The sequence below is a fragment of the Protopterus annectens genome, chromosome 3.part1 (genome assembly GCF_019279795.1).
Source record: "Protopterus annectens isolate FY-2018-M chromosome 3.part1, PAN1.0, whole genome shotgun sequence".
Taxonomy (NCBI): Eukaryota; Metazoa; Chordata; order Ceratodontiformes; family Protopteridae; genus Protopterus; species Protopterus annectens.
This window is the reverse complement of record NC_056732.1, coordinates 1,631,683,946-1,631,698,149: the sequence shown is the minus strand read 5'-3', so window position 1 is coordinate 1,631,698,149 and position 14,204 is coordinate 1,631,683,946. Positions and strand designations below refer to the sequence as shown.

The 14,204-nt window shown below is 37.7% G+C and overlaps 1 protein-coding gene across 1 annotated transcript in view; it reads left to right on the top strand.

Moving 5' to 3' along the window:
* DUS3L (dihydrouridine synthase 3 like) overlaps positions 1-14,204 on the top strand; it is a 654,647-nt gene that overhangs the window by 15,907 nt on the left and 624,536 nt on the right. Inside the window, exon 2 of the mRNA XM_044067654.1 lies at positions 10,162-10,260. Coding sequence (XP_043923589.1) covers positions 10,163-10,260 — 98 coding nt within the window. The 5' untranslated portion in view covers position 10,162. The remainder of the gene's footprint in view (positions 1-10,161; positions 10,261-14,204) is intronic.

Genomic DNA, 14,204 nt, shown 5'->3' with positions numbered 1-14,204 from the left:
CTCTTTCCACTCTATATTACCTTTCCCTCTCTAGTTATTTGCTGTCAGGTTCCTTTGCCAGTTTTTCCAGTAAATTCCAACCCCCTCTTGCCCATTCTCTGTACACCTAATTGCAGTCATCACTAGCTGCAAAATCTCCTTTCCCTGATGGCTTAGTTCTTAGAATACTTTATGAATATATGTTTTTTATTCTTCTTAAAAATCTGCATTCAAAATCCCACTCTCTGCTTATGTCATGAATTTCTCCTTGTTTCATCATCATCCTTTTCCACTTTGAATTATAGCTTTCCACTTGTGTATATGGGCCTTAACTGTGTAGCTCTAAAATATCCCTTCAAATCAGGTAATGTTAAACCACCTTTTTCTGTTGGCAGGATTAACTTCCCCTCTTGACCCTTGTCTTTTCCCCTACCTGATAAATTCCCTCAACTCTGTATTAATTATTGTCCACTACTTATCCTTTGGTTGATAAAAAATATGCCTGGCCTGTATATAAAACTGAAGGGACTAAAAACATGTTCAATGCTTGTATCTTGAGCTCCATATCCATAAACAAGAGCTTCCAGATTCTCAGTGTGTGTGTATTGTCTTTTGTTTATTAACTTCCCACATATCCTTACCTTCCAAAGCAGAATCCTTTTTAATCCATACTCTTAAATACTTCATTTTATCATGTCCCCTTAAATATGGGTATTGTTGTACCATTTCATGTGTGAATACATAGTTTACAAGGTACAGCCTTTGTTTTATCTTCATTAATATTATATAGTGAAAAGACAACTTCAAGATGTTCCACAACACTGAGATGTCCTTTTCTGGTTTTATCAGGTACAAAATAATATCTGCAAATAAAGCCAACTTTTCTTGATTACCATACCAATTATATCCTTGAATTTCCGAGTCCCTTATTTTCTTTGCATATGGCTCTAAATATTAAGCAAATAAGAAAAGGGAAAGAGGACATTCCTGCCTGGTTCCCCTGTTTAGACGCACTTTGTAGGAATTTTTGCCTCCCTTGTATGTCCTCCTAATTAACTTTATTATTTTATCAGAAAATGTGAATGCTTCCCTTGCCATACTAAAAAACACAGCCTACTGTGTCAAATGCTTTCTCTGCATCAAGACCCACCACCAACAACAGCAGTATTTTCTTATACTCTGCTTCCCTCTGGGCCATCATTGATCTATTAATGTTGTGAAATATTTGCCTGCCCTCCACAAAACCACATTGATCTGATGACTTTCCTGCAGATTGATTGTACATCACCATTAATTATCTGATCTCCACCTGTCTTAACTGTCAGATTTTGAGCCCCATCTGTCTGTAACATTAGCATACTGAAGTCTTCCATAAATATTTCCATTTGTGCTCTTTCTTGATTTCCACATTTCTCTGCTATATACAATCATAAAATTTCTGAAATATCTCTAATACAGGATCTCTAGTTATTTTTTTCTTGTTATAGGCTCCCTAAGTCTGGAAACAACCCTTTCTGCTTTTTGTTGCTTAAGTGATGCGAACAGTTTTTGTGCTGTGGAGGTATTGTCAAAAAACAGTTGCTTAACAGCAATCTTGCTAAACTCAGAAATGTTATCCAGATACTCGCTTGTTTTCTATTTAGTATTAGGCAGTTATGCCTCTTCTTGTGTGAAATTTCTATTACTCTGCAATACTTTAACCTTCATTAGTCCCTCTAAGTAATTGCTGTTACTTCTTAACCATCTCTCTCTCTCTCTCTTTCTTTTATATTTCTACCTTTTTTTAAACTCCTTTCATTTTATCCTACTCACTAGCTATAACTACTGAAGAAGTTTCTATTTTCCCTAATAACATTTAGATAATTTCCACTACAGGTAGGTGGGAAAGTGCTAGTGTCTTATTTTTACTTCCTTACCCTACAATTTTATCTTGGCTGTTGTTGACACTTGATCTGAAGTAGTTATTGGATGCGTGTCCAAGCTTTCAATTAAATGCACATGTTCCTAAGAAATATAATTTCTGCCTAGTCTAGCCCAGTTATTGTACCTTAGGGAATAATGATTAAATTCTCTTTGAGTTCCTACTGCCAAATTTGTCTTCCATACCAAATATTTTGATAGTTTTTTTTCAAAACTCTACCCTCCGTTGTTATATTTGCCCTTGTAGATCTGTTATATACATCATCACTGTTGCAAATCAAGTTCCAGTCCCCAGCTATAAGTAATATTCCCCCCTGGAAGCTGATTATTTCTCAAACATTTTTTCTTAAGCTCCATATCAACAGTTTTAGGTGGCATATAAACATATGCCAGTGTAATTCTCCTCCCTTTCCGGTAGCCCCTTACTACCACAAATCTACCATTATTATCCTTTTTTTTTTCTCTTGTCATTGTTGGAGATCATCTAGCAATTAGTATAAATAGTCTCTTCTTCCCTTCTCCCTGATATTCTGCAGAATATCCATCCTGGAATCTATCCTTTATCAAATTGACATGCTCACCACTCTCCAAATGTGTCGACTGTAGCATTGCTGTTTGTACTCTGCATTTCTAAATATAATTCGGTATTCTTACCTTTGTCTATACATGTGAGGCCACTCGCATTCCAAAGTAATATGGATAATTTAGCTAATATGATAAGCTTTTGTGGTGCATGCAGCTACTAATGTTTAGTAAATCTCTCTCTTGTATTCATAGGTGTGTACTAGGCTAACGGCCCTGGAGCCCTGTATAATCCTAGCCCAAGATTCCCTAGCATCATGCCGTCCAAAGTTAGGTTCCAGTGCCCCTGTTAAGCAAGCCCACTGAAGTGATCCCAGGGATAAACTTCCTGTTGCCCATCCACTCGTCAAGATTTCTCTTAGAGGGCCAGTGAAGTGCACTGCTAGACATGAATGGGAAGTTTTTTCGAGAGTATGGGAAGTGTCTGGGTTATTGTTTTCTTGTCATCTCCATTTGAACCTATGTCACATTTTACAAGACTCTGTTTTAATGAAAACCTTTAAACAAAACACCAAACACACCCCTAGAATGTCACCAGAAAAATTATGTACATCTTAAATAATGAAGTGTAACTCTCCTGATAGGAATAATTGTCCCAATTTGACAGCTGCACCCACAAGTATTACCTAACCTAAAATTAAGGTTATCCATGCTAAAGCACATTACTGTCTGCACTTCTACTTACACTAATTGCCGTCTGTCCTTGTTTTATCTTTATGCACCCCCAGATGTGAAAAACAGTTTATATGCTTGCAGAAAACATTAACATTTAGCCTTAAAAAGGTCTGTGGCTTTTATTGCCTGCCCTTATAGTCAGCTTGTCTTCATAGAAACATAAAAACAAAATTCTCAGCTCCCCTTAGCTGCAAACATTTCTGAAAAAGAACACTTTCCATCACAGTGTGTGTTCTCTTAATTGCTTACAGGGCAAAGTTATTAGATTAAACCAAGAGCCTTGATCCAGACATTCACTTACTTAGAAGTAAAACATACATACCTGCTCTACATGTATTATAATCTCTGCATTTTACGCCCCTCCCCCCCACATCAACAACCCAAGATTACAGCACAACTTAAAACATGCTTTTTCTGTCCTTTCTTCCATTTTTACATTGTAATGGCTATGTTTTTTTAAAACTAAAAGAGAAGAAAAAAGGGTACTGTAGTATTTTTATTACATAAAATAATGTTACTATATAACATGCAAATTATATTATGGAATGTTTTTTGTATAAATTCTGTTAAGAACAAAAATTGTTTTACTTGCATTTTTTCCTTCCTTTTTAGTGTCCTTCCAAGCATTAATGACATGAAGTAGGCTGTATGCTTTTCAGACCCTCCCAACAACTTGCAACAAGTCTACAAAAATCCATCCAGTCTTTCCACTTTTTTCTTGTAAAGATATGTTTTACAAATGGGACTGATTTTATAATCTTACATTTATTTACTAATTTCAGTGTTGCTGGTGGTCTTCATGCTCCTCTCCACCCCCCACCCCCAGACTCTGGTTCACAACCAAGGTATCCCAAGTCTTCTAGTCAACTGTCATACTTTTATCTGCATCTCCAGCATTTTCTTTTGGAACATTGAAAATATTTCACTAGAAAAGTAACTGTATGAGTTTTATTATCAGAAGAATGAGACACAGAGGCCCCTTCTGTTTGATGGATCCTTTTTTTTTTTTAACAAACTTTTGTACTTTCTCCTTAGCCTGTTCTGCATCAAAAAATGAATGATCCCCCAAGTAAAAATATCCTGAATATACCAAACAGCAAACAAAACTAACTAAATAACACAAAATGCACCAGCAACTTTTTTGAATACAGCAACAGTGATCTGGCACCTCAGCAATTCGCCTTCATTGATTGTGGTATTGTGCTGAAAAATATTCTGAAGACAGCTAACTAGTGCAGTTTTAATATTACACCTGCCTATGAGTGCTGCGATAAATTTGCTTTTCTTCTGTCTCGTGTACAGTGGATGATCATTTTCCATGAACAGTCAGTTTCCATTTGTAGTAATCTGCTGGTATAGTTGCATCGTTACTAATACAGGTCATGGCTGATTTCTCATGGTCAGGTTGGAACATGTACACGATGTGCCCTTTCAGTTAATAAAATCCTATTGTGGAATACCAGTTCAGTTGCTTGTTCATGTTTTCATAAAAGTACTACATCTGTTCCTTCCAGTTTCTCTGGTACAGCAGAAAATCTCAGATTTTTCCTACATGTTCTGTCCTCTAATTTCACCTTTTTTTTTTTTTTTTTTTTTTTGAAACAACACTTCTTGAGCAGTGTCATACTTAACTAGCCTTTTCTTCATTTTGACCCTTGATTTTTGCAGCTTTGAGTTGATCTGAACAGCTATATAAAGCTTCTTTCATTTTTTACAGCCTGTTATTATTTCAGTTGATGTACTCCTTTAATGTAATGTTTCATGTATTTTCATCGTCTCTGAGCACATTTGATTTATCTTTTTCCTCTAGATTACTGGAAACTATATCTTGTACCAAAGCTGGAGCCTGAACTGCTTTTTAGCTGAACAGCTACGGGATTATTCCCAATTAGTGTTTCTCTTCACCTTTTTTAATAGAGAGCCTGAAAGAAAATCAAAGTATCTTTGCTTGCATCCAGGCAGCGTACCTGTTAGCCATTAACTGAATTTACTAAAAGTTGGCAGTGTTACTGGCCCTTCTCTCTTGGTTTCTTTTTTCACAATGGAAGACTTGAAATAAAGCTGTTGATCAGTGTGTAACCAAATTAGAAGTGCCAAGTATTTAAGTTAAAATAAATACATTAAACATTTAGGCTTGAAGGGTGAACATACATGTTGGATTTTGATTAGGTCAAACTAGGTATGACTGTGTATGCTGTTTGATAGTAATATATAGTTGAAATGAACTTTGAAGGCAATTGTTGGCCTTGGCATTAAAATTTTGCAACTAATATAGATAGATGCCCTTATATGAATTTAGTGGCTTTCTGTTTTATATATTTGACTGTATATTCAAATAATGGCTGTGTTTTTCATCTTGTAGTATTTACCTTATTTCATGCATATATTGGGTCATTCATGAGATTATCCTCTTGGGACTAGATAGGTGAATATTTGTTTAAATCTGATATTATTATAAGGGCCGTTGATTTGATGAATTTCTTCTACCTAAGCAAGTTAACATTTGCACATTCTGTTTAATCATACTATTTGAAGTGTTTTGAGGTTATTAACCTAATGTTGACTGGCCAAGTGTATAAGGAATAGCTATGTTTTGATTCCTTTATGTCCAAGTTTTACTTAATAGCATTTATTTCAGTTATGTAACTGTAGCATAGTGTATGTATGTGACCACTTATATTGTCTAGTCTGATGTGTTTTTTATCTTCAAAGGCTTGAATGCTGTTTGTGAAGGCAGTGCTAAACATGTTTATGTGGGACAGGTTTTTTTGTTTTTGAGCAAAGTATTGTAGTCCGAGTTGATGATATTTGATAGTTAATTAGTGGAGAAGTGTTTTGAAGTGTTATCCTTTAAGTGGAAGCAAAACATAGCAATGTTCTAGGTATTAGTCTTAATCTGTTGGATATACCACCAGTATGGGAATAGCAGTTAAATCTAATATTGTGCAGTTAAGGTACAGCTATTATTGGGTAGTTTTAGGTGGTAATTATTCTGTATGTCTTTTAACACTGGAAGAAGCTCACAGATTGTTTTCCTTGGGGGAAGGTCTCTCCATGCTTTTTTAATGAAATGGGTGGTTGTGTACTGGTAAAAGATGAGATAACATAAACTTTAAAGTTATCTCCATGGTGCCAGTCATGTCAGTGGGATTCTTTTTTTCTAGAATTTTAGAAGAGGAGCTCGTCATGATGGTTACATTTTCTGTCGTGAGCCTTCCATAGAAAAAAATAGTTGTATTGATATTTAATGAACAACTTGTTACAGGTTGTTTTTTAGTGGAATTGGATATTTAGGAAGGAGGAGTGGATAAATGGGCTGGTTTTCCAAGGTATTTTAGTTCTGGCGATAAGTGGAGATATTCTTATAGTATTCTGATATGACCGCAAAAAAGTGGAGGGTCCTAACTGCTTTGCCAGTGATGGTCTGCATCTGTCCCCCAAGGCTGTCATATATTAGTTAAATCTTTGTCCACCTCCATAGTGCCTTTTTAGGAAATGTCTGTCTTCTACAGCTTCCAGTATAACAAAACAGAATCTGAGTAAAATAAAGGTATTGCTGCTCAATGGTAGGAGCCATAACAAAAGCTCTACTTCCTGCAAGCAATCCATATCCTGGAAAGCATTGATATATGCATATATGAATCATTACATAGACCTGGTTCAACACCAAATGAGCAGTTCATCAGTCCAGGGTTTCTATGCATTCCGCATGTTCAGGCCCAGTGCATTCGATGACTGCAATGAGGTGCAGGTGTCTCCATATTCCTAATATTTTATCACCAAACTCATCCAAGATAATGACTTGGAACGTCTTCACTTACAAGTTACTACTAACAAATCCTCTTATATTATGGCTAACTGTAGGTCCCCTCTGTGTGTCCCCCAGTCCATACCTCGTACCTGACCAGAACCACATACATAAAGCCAAACGCCATTCTCCTAGGAGACTTCAAATACTCCCCCATTAACTAGGATCCTCAAACATGTATGCCCAGAAATATCTGGACATTATCAATGTGTACACTCTTTTGCCTAATTAGTCCACACCCCAGTGGTTATAAAAACCTGGACTTTGACCTTGCCAGTATGGAGCAGGTTTTCTCCCCAGCAATTGTGGCATCTTCCCTGGTCAAATCGGACGACAGATCAGTAATATTCACTTTTAAGACTGAAACTGGAAGCATCTTCCATTACCTCCGTATTCAGAGATTATGCCAAAGCTAATCTACTAAAAATTAGTGAAACCTGGCCAAATTATAAAAACCCTTTTCATCTTGATGATCCCACTGCTTATGTGGAATCCAAACTCTATGCAAATGTAAATAGTTGCATAGATTATTTTGTCTCCTTTAGAAGTAAATATAGCTCCAGATTTAAAAATAAACCCCAGTTGCGGATCCCTAAAAGAAAAACAGGCTATATGAATAAAAGAAAAAAATAACTGCATACAAAAAAAAAACGAACTCTCCTAATGCCAGCAACACTCTTGCTAAACTTAACAAGGAACTTCAGACCTTGATCAAGTCGGCGAACACCAGATGTGAGGTGAAAGATGACTACAAAGCTTTCTTTAACTGTGTTAGAAATCTCAGAAACAATGACCAACACTGCTAAGAGCCAATAATAAAGGATATCACATACTCAGACCTAGAGAACATAACCACTCCACTAGAGGACTAATTTAGTTCAAACTTCAACCCACTCACCTATCAATTCCCAGATCACCTACTTGCATCGGCATCTCCTAAGAACAAGTCCTTAAGACACTATCCAAGGCAAATAATACTACTATGATAAGATGCCAGGCTGCCTACTGGTCAACACGGAACATGACTTGCCGGACCCCATACAGAGCCTATTCAGTATTAGTCTCAGAACAGGCTTCTTGCTGGGTAAATGGAGAAAAGCATCAGTCATTTCCCTTGCACAAAGGTGGGGCTTCAACAGACCCAAGTAAGTATAGACTCATAAGCCTGACCAACCTCATTTGTAAGACTTGGGAAAGGATCATTGTAGAATTAATAAATAAGGATATAGGTAACCTACAAACTCTTGGAAAGGATCATTATAGAATAACTAAATGAGGATATAGATAACCTACAAACCCTTGGCCCAAGCCAGTTCTGATTCATCAATGTCAAATCCTACCTAATTAATCTTAACTTCTCTGAAACATTTACTGTAGCAATGGATGAGAGCAAATCAGTACACAGTGCATGTTTTCACCTGACAAAAGTGTTCAATACCATCAACACTCTGGTTTCATACAGGAACTCCCCCAGTTAAATGTTAACCCCTGTGTAATTCATTTGAAAGCAAACTGGATCACAAGTAGAACTCGGTGAAATAAGGGTAGGCAGCTCTACCTCCTGCAGATTACTTCTCACTAGCCTTGTACCCTTGTGTTCAGTTCTTAGGCCACTCCTCTTTGGCATTTACTTCTGTGAGGTCAAAACTAATGTTAAGGATTTGTGGCTGACCAATTTTGCAAATGACCACAAACCTAGTGCCATCGTAAATTTCCCAGAGGATGCCATGAAACTCCAACAGGGCTTGACCCAAGAAAAATAGCTGTTGTCAGAGCCATACGCTAAAACTAAATGCCAAGGAATGTGTAATCATCCTTTTGGCAATCATAACTCCTGTTGTAGCTGTCACATTGACAACGTATCCCTGAACACTTATCCTGTAGTCAAAGATCTGGGAACTTGTGTTGACAAAAAGTGTTTTTTGATCACCACCTGTCTTGTTATTGTAAGGAAGTCATTTTTCATTGCACAGCTTATATTTAAACATGTGACATCTGGGTCCAGGGCTGTTGGCCATTCCGCTGTGGCGACCCCTAACCGGGATAAGCCGAAAGACGCAACAACGCTCACTCATTAAGCTAGTCGTCGAGTATAATACCCCTTTCAGTATGTACTTGTCCAAACACTTATCACAGCTGTAATGACTGCTACACTTCCTCAAAGAAAATCAAGAGCCTAAATCATAAAAAACTATGAAGACAGTGTCAAAGCCTCATCTCTCTTCTCTGTATCATAAGAGCTATGGAGTGGTGACTTCTGTCTTATAGAACCTTAGCAGACTCTATCCTGTCAGACCTATTATACATTTGCAAGGCCATTGGAGGCAAAACCACCTGCTCAAGGGATCTCTTCTGCAACAGAAGAATATGTTGGCGGGACAGGCAAGTATCATAAAAAATACCGCTTTATTGAACTGATTTCCACTCTGCATAAAGTAAAGTACTTCTCTTACCCTATTCATACATAATTTGGATGCATGAAAGGGTAACCGTAAAGTTAGCCCCAGTTTAGCACCCTTGTCCCTGATGGATAAAGGGTAACTTGTAAATCTCCCAATATAGCCTTGTTCTGCCACCTCTCTCTTATTTGTACACAAAATATAAAGACCAAAAACTACTATGGAAATGCAAGGCCCCTAGCCTTTCATTTTAGACGCACCCCAGAAGGATCTGGTAACAAAAAGAACATTAAAATTCTTCATCTATAAAGTCCATCTTGATCCTGCTTGCTAGATATCCGAAATGTTTTGTCCCTGCAATTTATCCTTTTTATGATTTGATGGTATGTGAGAGTCACAGGTGTTCTTTTAAAGTTTTGTATATACTAAATATGATGCAACTACATTTGACTTTCTTTTTGTCCTCTGTAATGCGCCAGGTGTTGCCTGCGACAGTCATAGTTTTCTGATTTTTAAAAAAAAAAAAAAAAAAAAAAAAAGTGTGAATTTTACAATTGTTTTCTTTTTGTATAACAGTCTGGATAAACTTTAGCTTTTATCTTATTTTTAAGTAAGCATGCTGTGCCCTTTTGAACTAAAAATATAGCAGAAAAGGGCCTTAAAGTCAGTCCACATGTTTTGAAACAATTTAAATATAATAAATCTTGAGTTGATACTAAAAGTTTAATTTCTAGGACTGAAAATGTGCAGTCTTGAACAAGACTGATTTTTTTAATCTTCAAATTTTGTAATCTGCAGTATGGCAGAAGCAGTGGGCATTGTCAAGGATTACGGAACTAATAAGGGACAACTGGAAGCTGATCTTCATTCTCAAGGAGTAGCACCGATAAAAGTCCAGTAAGTAACTGTGGAATCATTTTATTCTTCAGCAGAGTAGAAATTGTGACTTGTAATTTGCATTTACTTCTTATCTGCGCTGATGGCAGCCATGTACAATTGTAATCTGTGATATAGAGAAGCTAAATACAAAAGGTACTAGAAAGCAGTAAGACAAACCAGTGACCTATAAAAATAATCATATAGCATAATTGCGGTGTCATTTCCATGCATTCACTGTCTGTTCAGTTTTAAAAACACGTCTCTGTTCATTTTGCCTTTGAACTCTGTATTTCTTTGCCCCCCCCCCAGCTGTGCAGACTGTTGCCTCAAGTTGTGATTTTGTTGCTTTGTTTTTTCCTGAAAGTTGCTACCTACCTTGAATTGATTTCCTTAAGAACCTTTGTCACGATTTCTCCCAAACCTTTTGATTAGTGGTTGCTGTGTAACATATCTTTATTCAGCCCTTACTGTGGCTTCTTTTGTAGACCATGAAAACGTGTTCTTTGCCTCCACGCTCCTTGCTTTTCAAATATGTGATCTCCAGAACTGCGCAGTATTTCCATGCAGAGCCTCTTTAGTCTGAAATGTGGCAATCCGATGACATTTAAGATAGGAGATTAAGAGAAATGTCAGGTGGTTTGACCAGCTAGTTTTCTTAAAGAAAGTTCTCTGGTTTCCCAGCTGTGAACATCCGAGTGAAGAAGGGCATTTTGGATGTATCCCTGCTCTGTCATTCCGGTCAGTAGTATTCACTTTAGATATAGTACGAGGTTGATGGTTGCATCTAGAGCATTGCAAAACTGCAGTGGACATAATGTAGTTCTACTGTTGTATTCGCCATTTATTTGATTATAGTTTCATAGGTATATACTAAGCTAATGTTCATTGGGGCCTTTATAAGCCTAGCCATGCAACTCAAATGTATTGCATGAGCTAGTTTGCTTTGGAGGTCATTGTAAGAGATGAATGTTAAGGCATGATTTAATTTCTGCCTCTGTCCATCAGAAACATGGGCATCAGACCATTCATAGGTAGGTACTAGGCTATCGGCCCTATACAAGCCTAGCCAAAAAATGTACCCTGACTTTCGCCACCCAAGAAAATTATTTTCCTGTGCCCCTGTCGAGCAGAGCCACAGAAGTGATCCCTGGGGTGAATTTCCCAATTCCCATTCAATCATCAAGATTTTTCTTGAAGAGTGCTAATGAGGAGCTCTGTTTGACATAGATGGGTAGTCTGTTCCAGAGTATGGGAAGTCTCTGGAACAGGAATCTATCCCTCCAGCATGTTCTGTTTATTGTGATGACAAGGTTAAGGTCCCTAGAGTGTGTAGCTCGGAGGGATTGGGATTTCTTTAAGTGGAGCATGTCCAACAGCTCTGGGTTTGACATAGCTTTGTATGTTAGGCAGAGATTGCCCCTGAGTAGGCGATATGCGATGGAGTAAAGCTGCAGTTTTTTGAGTTTGTCTGCATAGGGCATCTGTTTGAGGCCAGTAATCCTCTTTGTGAGGTATTTCTGTGGTCTTTCCAGTTGTAGATGCCTTGTGAGGTACATACCAAAAGGGGAGTTGCACTCTGTAATGGGTCTGAGTGATGAGTAGAGGGGAACAATGACCTCTTTTTTTTCTGGATGAGAATTTTTTTGTGATGAGATGAGCCACGTAGAAGGATTTCCTGACCACTGTGACGATGTGATTATCAAAGGGAGAGACTACTGTCCACCTGTGTCCTAAGGTCTCTTATCACATTTTCGGCATTAAGTAGACTACCAGCTATGTGGTAGTTCACGGGTACAGAGTTTTTACCAAAGGGGATGACAATACACCTTTTGGCATTGAGCTTCAGGCCATGACTTTGACACCAGGTATCTGTCTCAGTGAGGCCCTTTTGTAGTTTGTCCACATCGTTAGGAGTTTCGATTATGGCTCCTAGTTTGCAGTCATCTGCAAACTTTGTTAGCCAAAGACCTTCTGTGTTGGCCTGCACTTCAGAGAAGTAGATACCACACAGGAGAGGACCCAGGACTGAACCCCGTGGTACTCCACTTGTCACTGGTCTGACGGATTTGGAATCCGCTACTTTCACAGTGTGGGTTCTGTCCGTGAGCCAGTTGGCAACCCATCTTGTGACATAGGGATTTATACCTAGTTTGGTGAGCTTATCTATAATTCCAGAGTGGGGGATGGTGTCGAAAGCCTTGGCTAGATCTAGATAAGCTGTGTCAACCATTTTACCCACATCTATGGCTTTGGTAACTGCAATCAGGTTTAGGAGACATGATCTGCCTTTTACAAATCCAAACTGAGTAGGGTCCAGAGTTTGGAGATCACCAATGTCTTTGTTTATGAGTTCCACGGCCTTGCAGACCAGGCTCGTCAGGCTAATGGGGCGGTAGTTCCTGGGGTCCGTCTGGCTCCTCCTTTGTGGAGTGGGATAACTGTCACGGTGCGACCAGAAATTAATTTCCAGTTTTCCATCCACTGGTCCAGGTTACGCTTGAATTGAGTGTGGGAAGGGCTCTGCTTAACATGGATGGGAAGCATATTGTAGATAATGGGAATTCTCTGAAATATATACCTGTCCCTCTAACATCCTATTTCAATTACAAGCAAATTGAAATCCTCAGATCTAGTAGTTCTGATGCTGTCATTTTATTTATTTATTTTATTTTATTTTACATTTGTTGACCGGGTTAGTCTAGCTGGATATATGTCCATTTTCAGTAGAGGCCTGGGGAGAAAAGCTCCAAGAAAACATACAAAATTAATATAGAAGTTACGACAGATATTATAAAAACAACAATTGTTATATAACATTAGTGTGTATTTGTTTTTTTTTTTTTCAAAAGAAGTACAAATTATAATACTCGTAGTGATTATGTGAGAAGGTACAATATACATATATACATAAATGTTATATGCAATAATCTAGTATATTGAAACTTTAAAGGGAAGATTGTAAAGGATGTATGGTGAAAATTAGTGTAAAGGAAAAACGTTAGTCAGGGTTAGTTCAGGAACATAGCCAGTATTTGTTGAGAAATAGTTTTAGATTTTGCAGATATCCAAAAGGTTCATCAGGGTAGGAACCAAGGATGCCTTGTGTGCAGGCATAAATCACTTCTCGGCAGTCTATAGGAAACAGTAAAAACATTGTTTTTATGCCTTTTATCCTTTTTGTGAGGAACCCCTGTGGATGTTCCATTTGCTGCCGCTTGATCTGAATATGTAACAAACAGCAGCAGACAAAAACTTTGATGCTGAAAGCTGCATGTTGTCATTGTAAAATTTAAAAGTGTATTTTATTTAACCAGGACAATTGTTTATTGAAAATATATTCTCATAACCATTTTAAATGTAGAGCTGTAAATGTAATGGGACAAAGGGAGTGGCTGCCCCAGGTGCAAGCTGTCAGAAAGAGCATGCTCAAGCAGTAGCCAGTGGTGTAGGAGTGCATGCTCAGCAGTTCTGGATAAAGTAAAACATTATAGGATATGAATGTCCAAAATAAAGGACAATTTTTAAATATTACTGTAATTCATTTAAAATTAATGTTTTGTGTCAGCATGCATTTACTAAACAATATGAAGTATGAAGCTTTGAGGTCTGGCATTAACGACTTACTGTAATCCTCAGTAGGGTTACCACCTGTCCCACTTTGCGAGGGACAGTCCCTTTTTGGGCAGTTGTGTCCTGCAATAAACTTGTTAAAATGGCAAATGTCCTGAGGTATTAGGACAACATTATTTCCTATTTTTTATGTATTAGTTGCATGAAACAGTTATTCTGTATCTGAAACACCTAAATGTTGTAAGAAACAGAATAAGCAACTAAAATGCTACAAAAATAAGCTTTTATTTAGGCAAAGAAGTGAAGTTCTGTCCTTTGTACTGGCCGTGGGGTATGTTTCGGCCTGCCAAATCTGACATTTGTACCAAAAATGTCCCACTTTGGGCATTTGA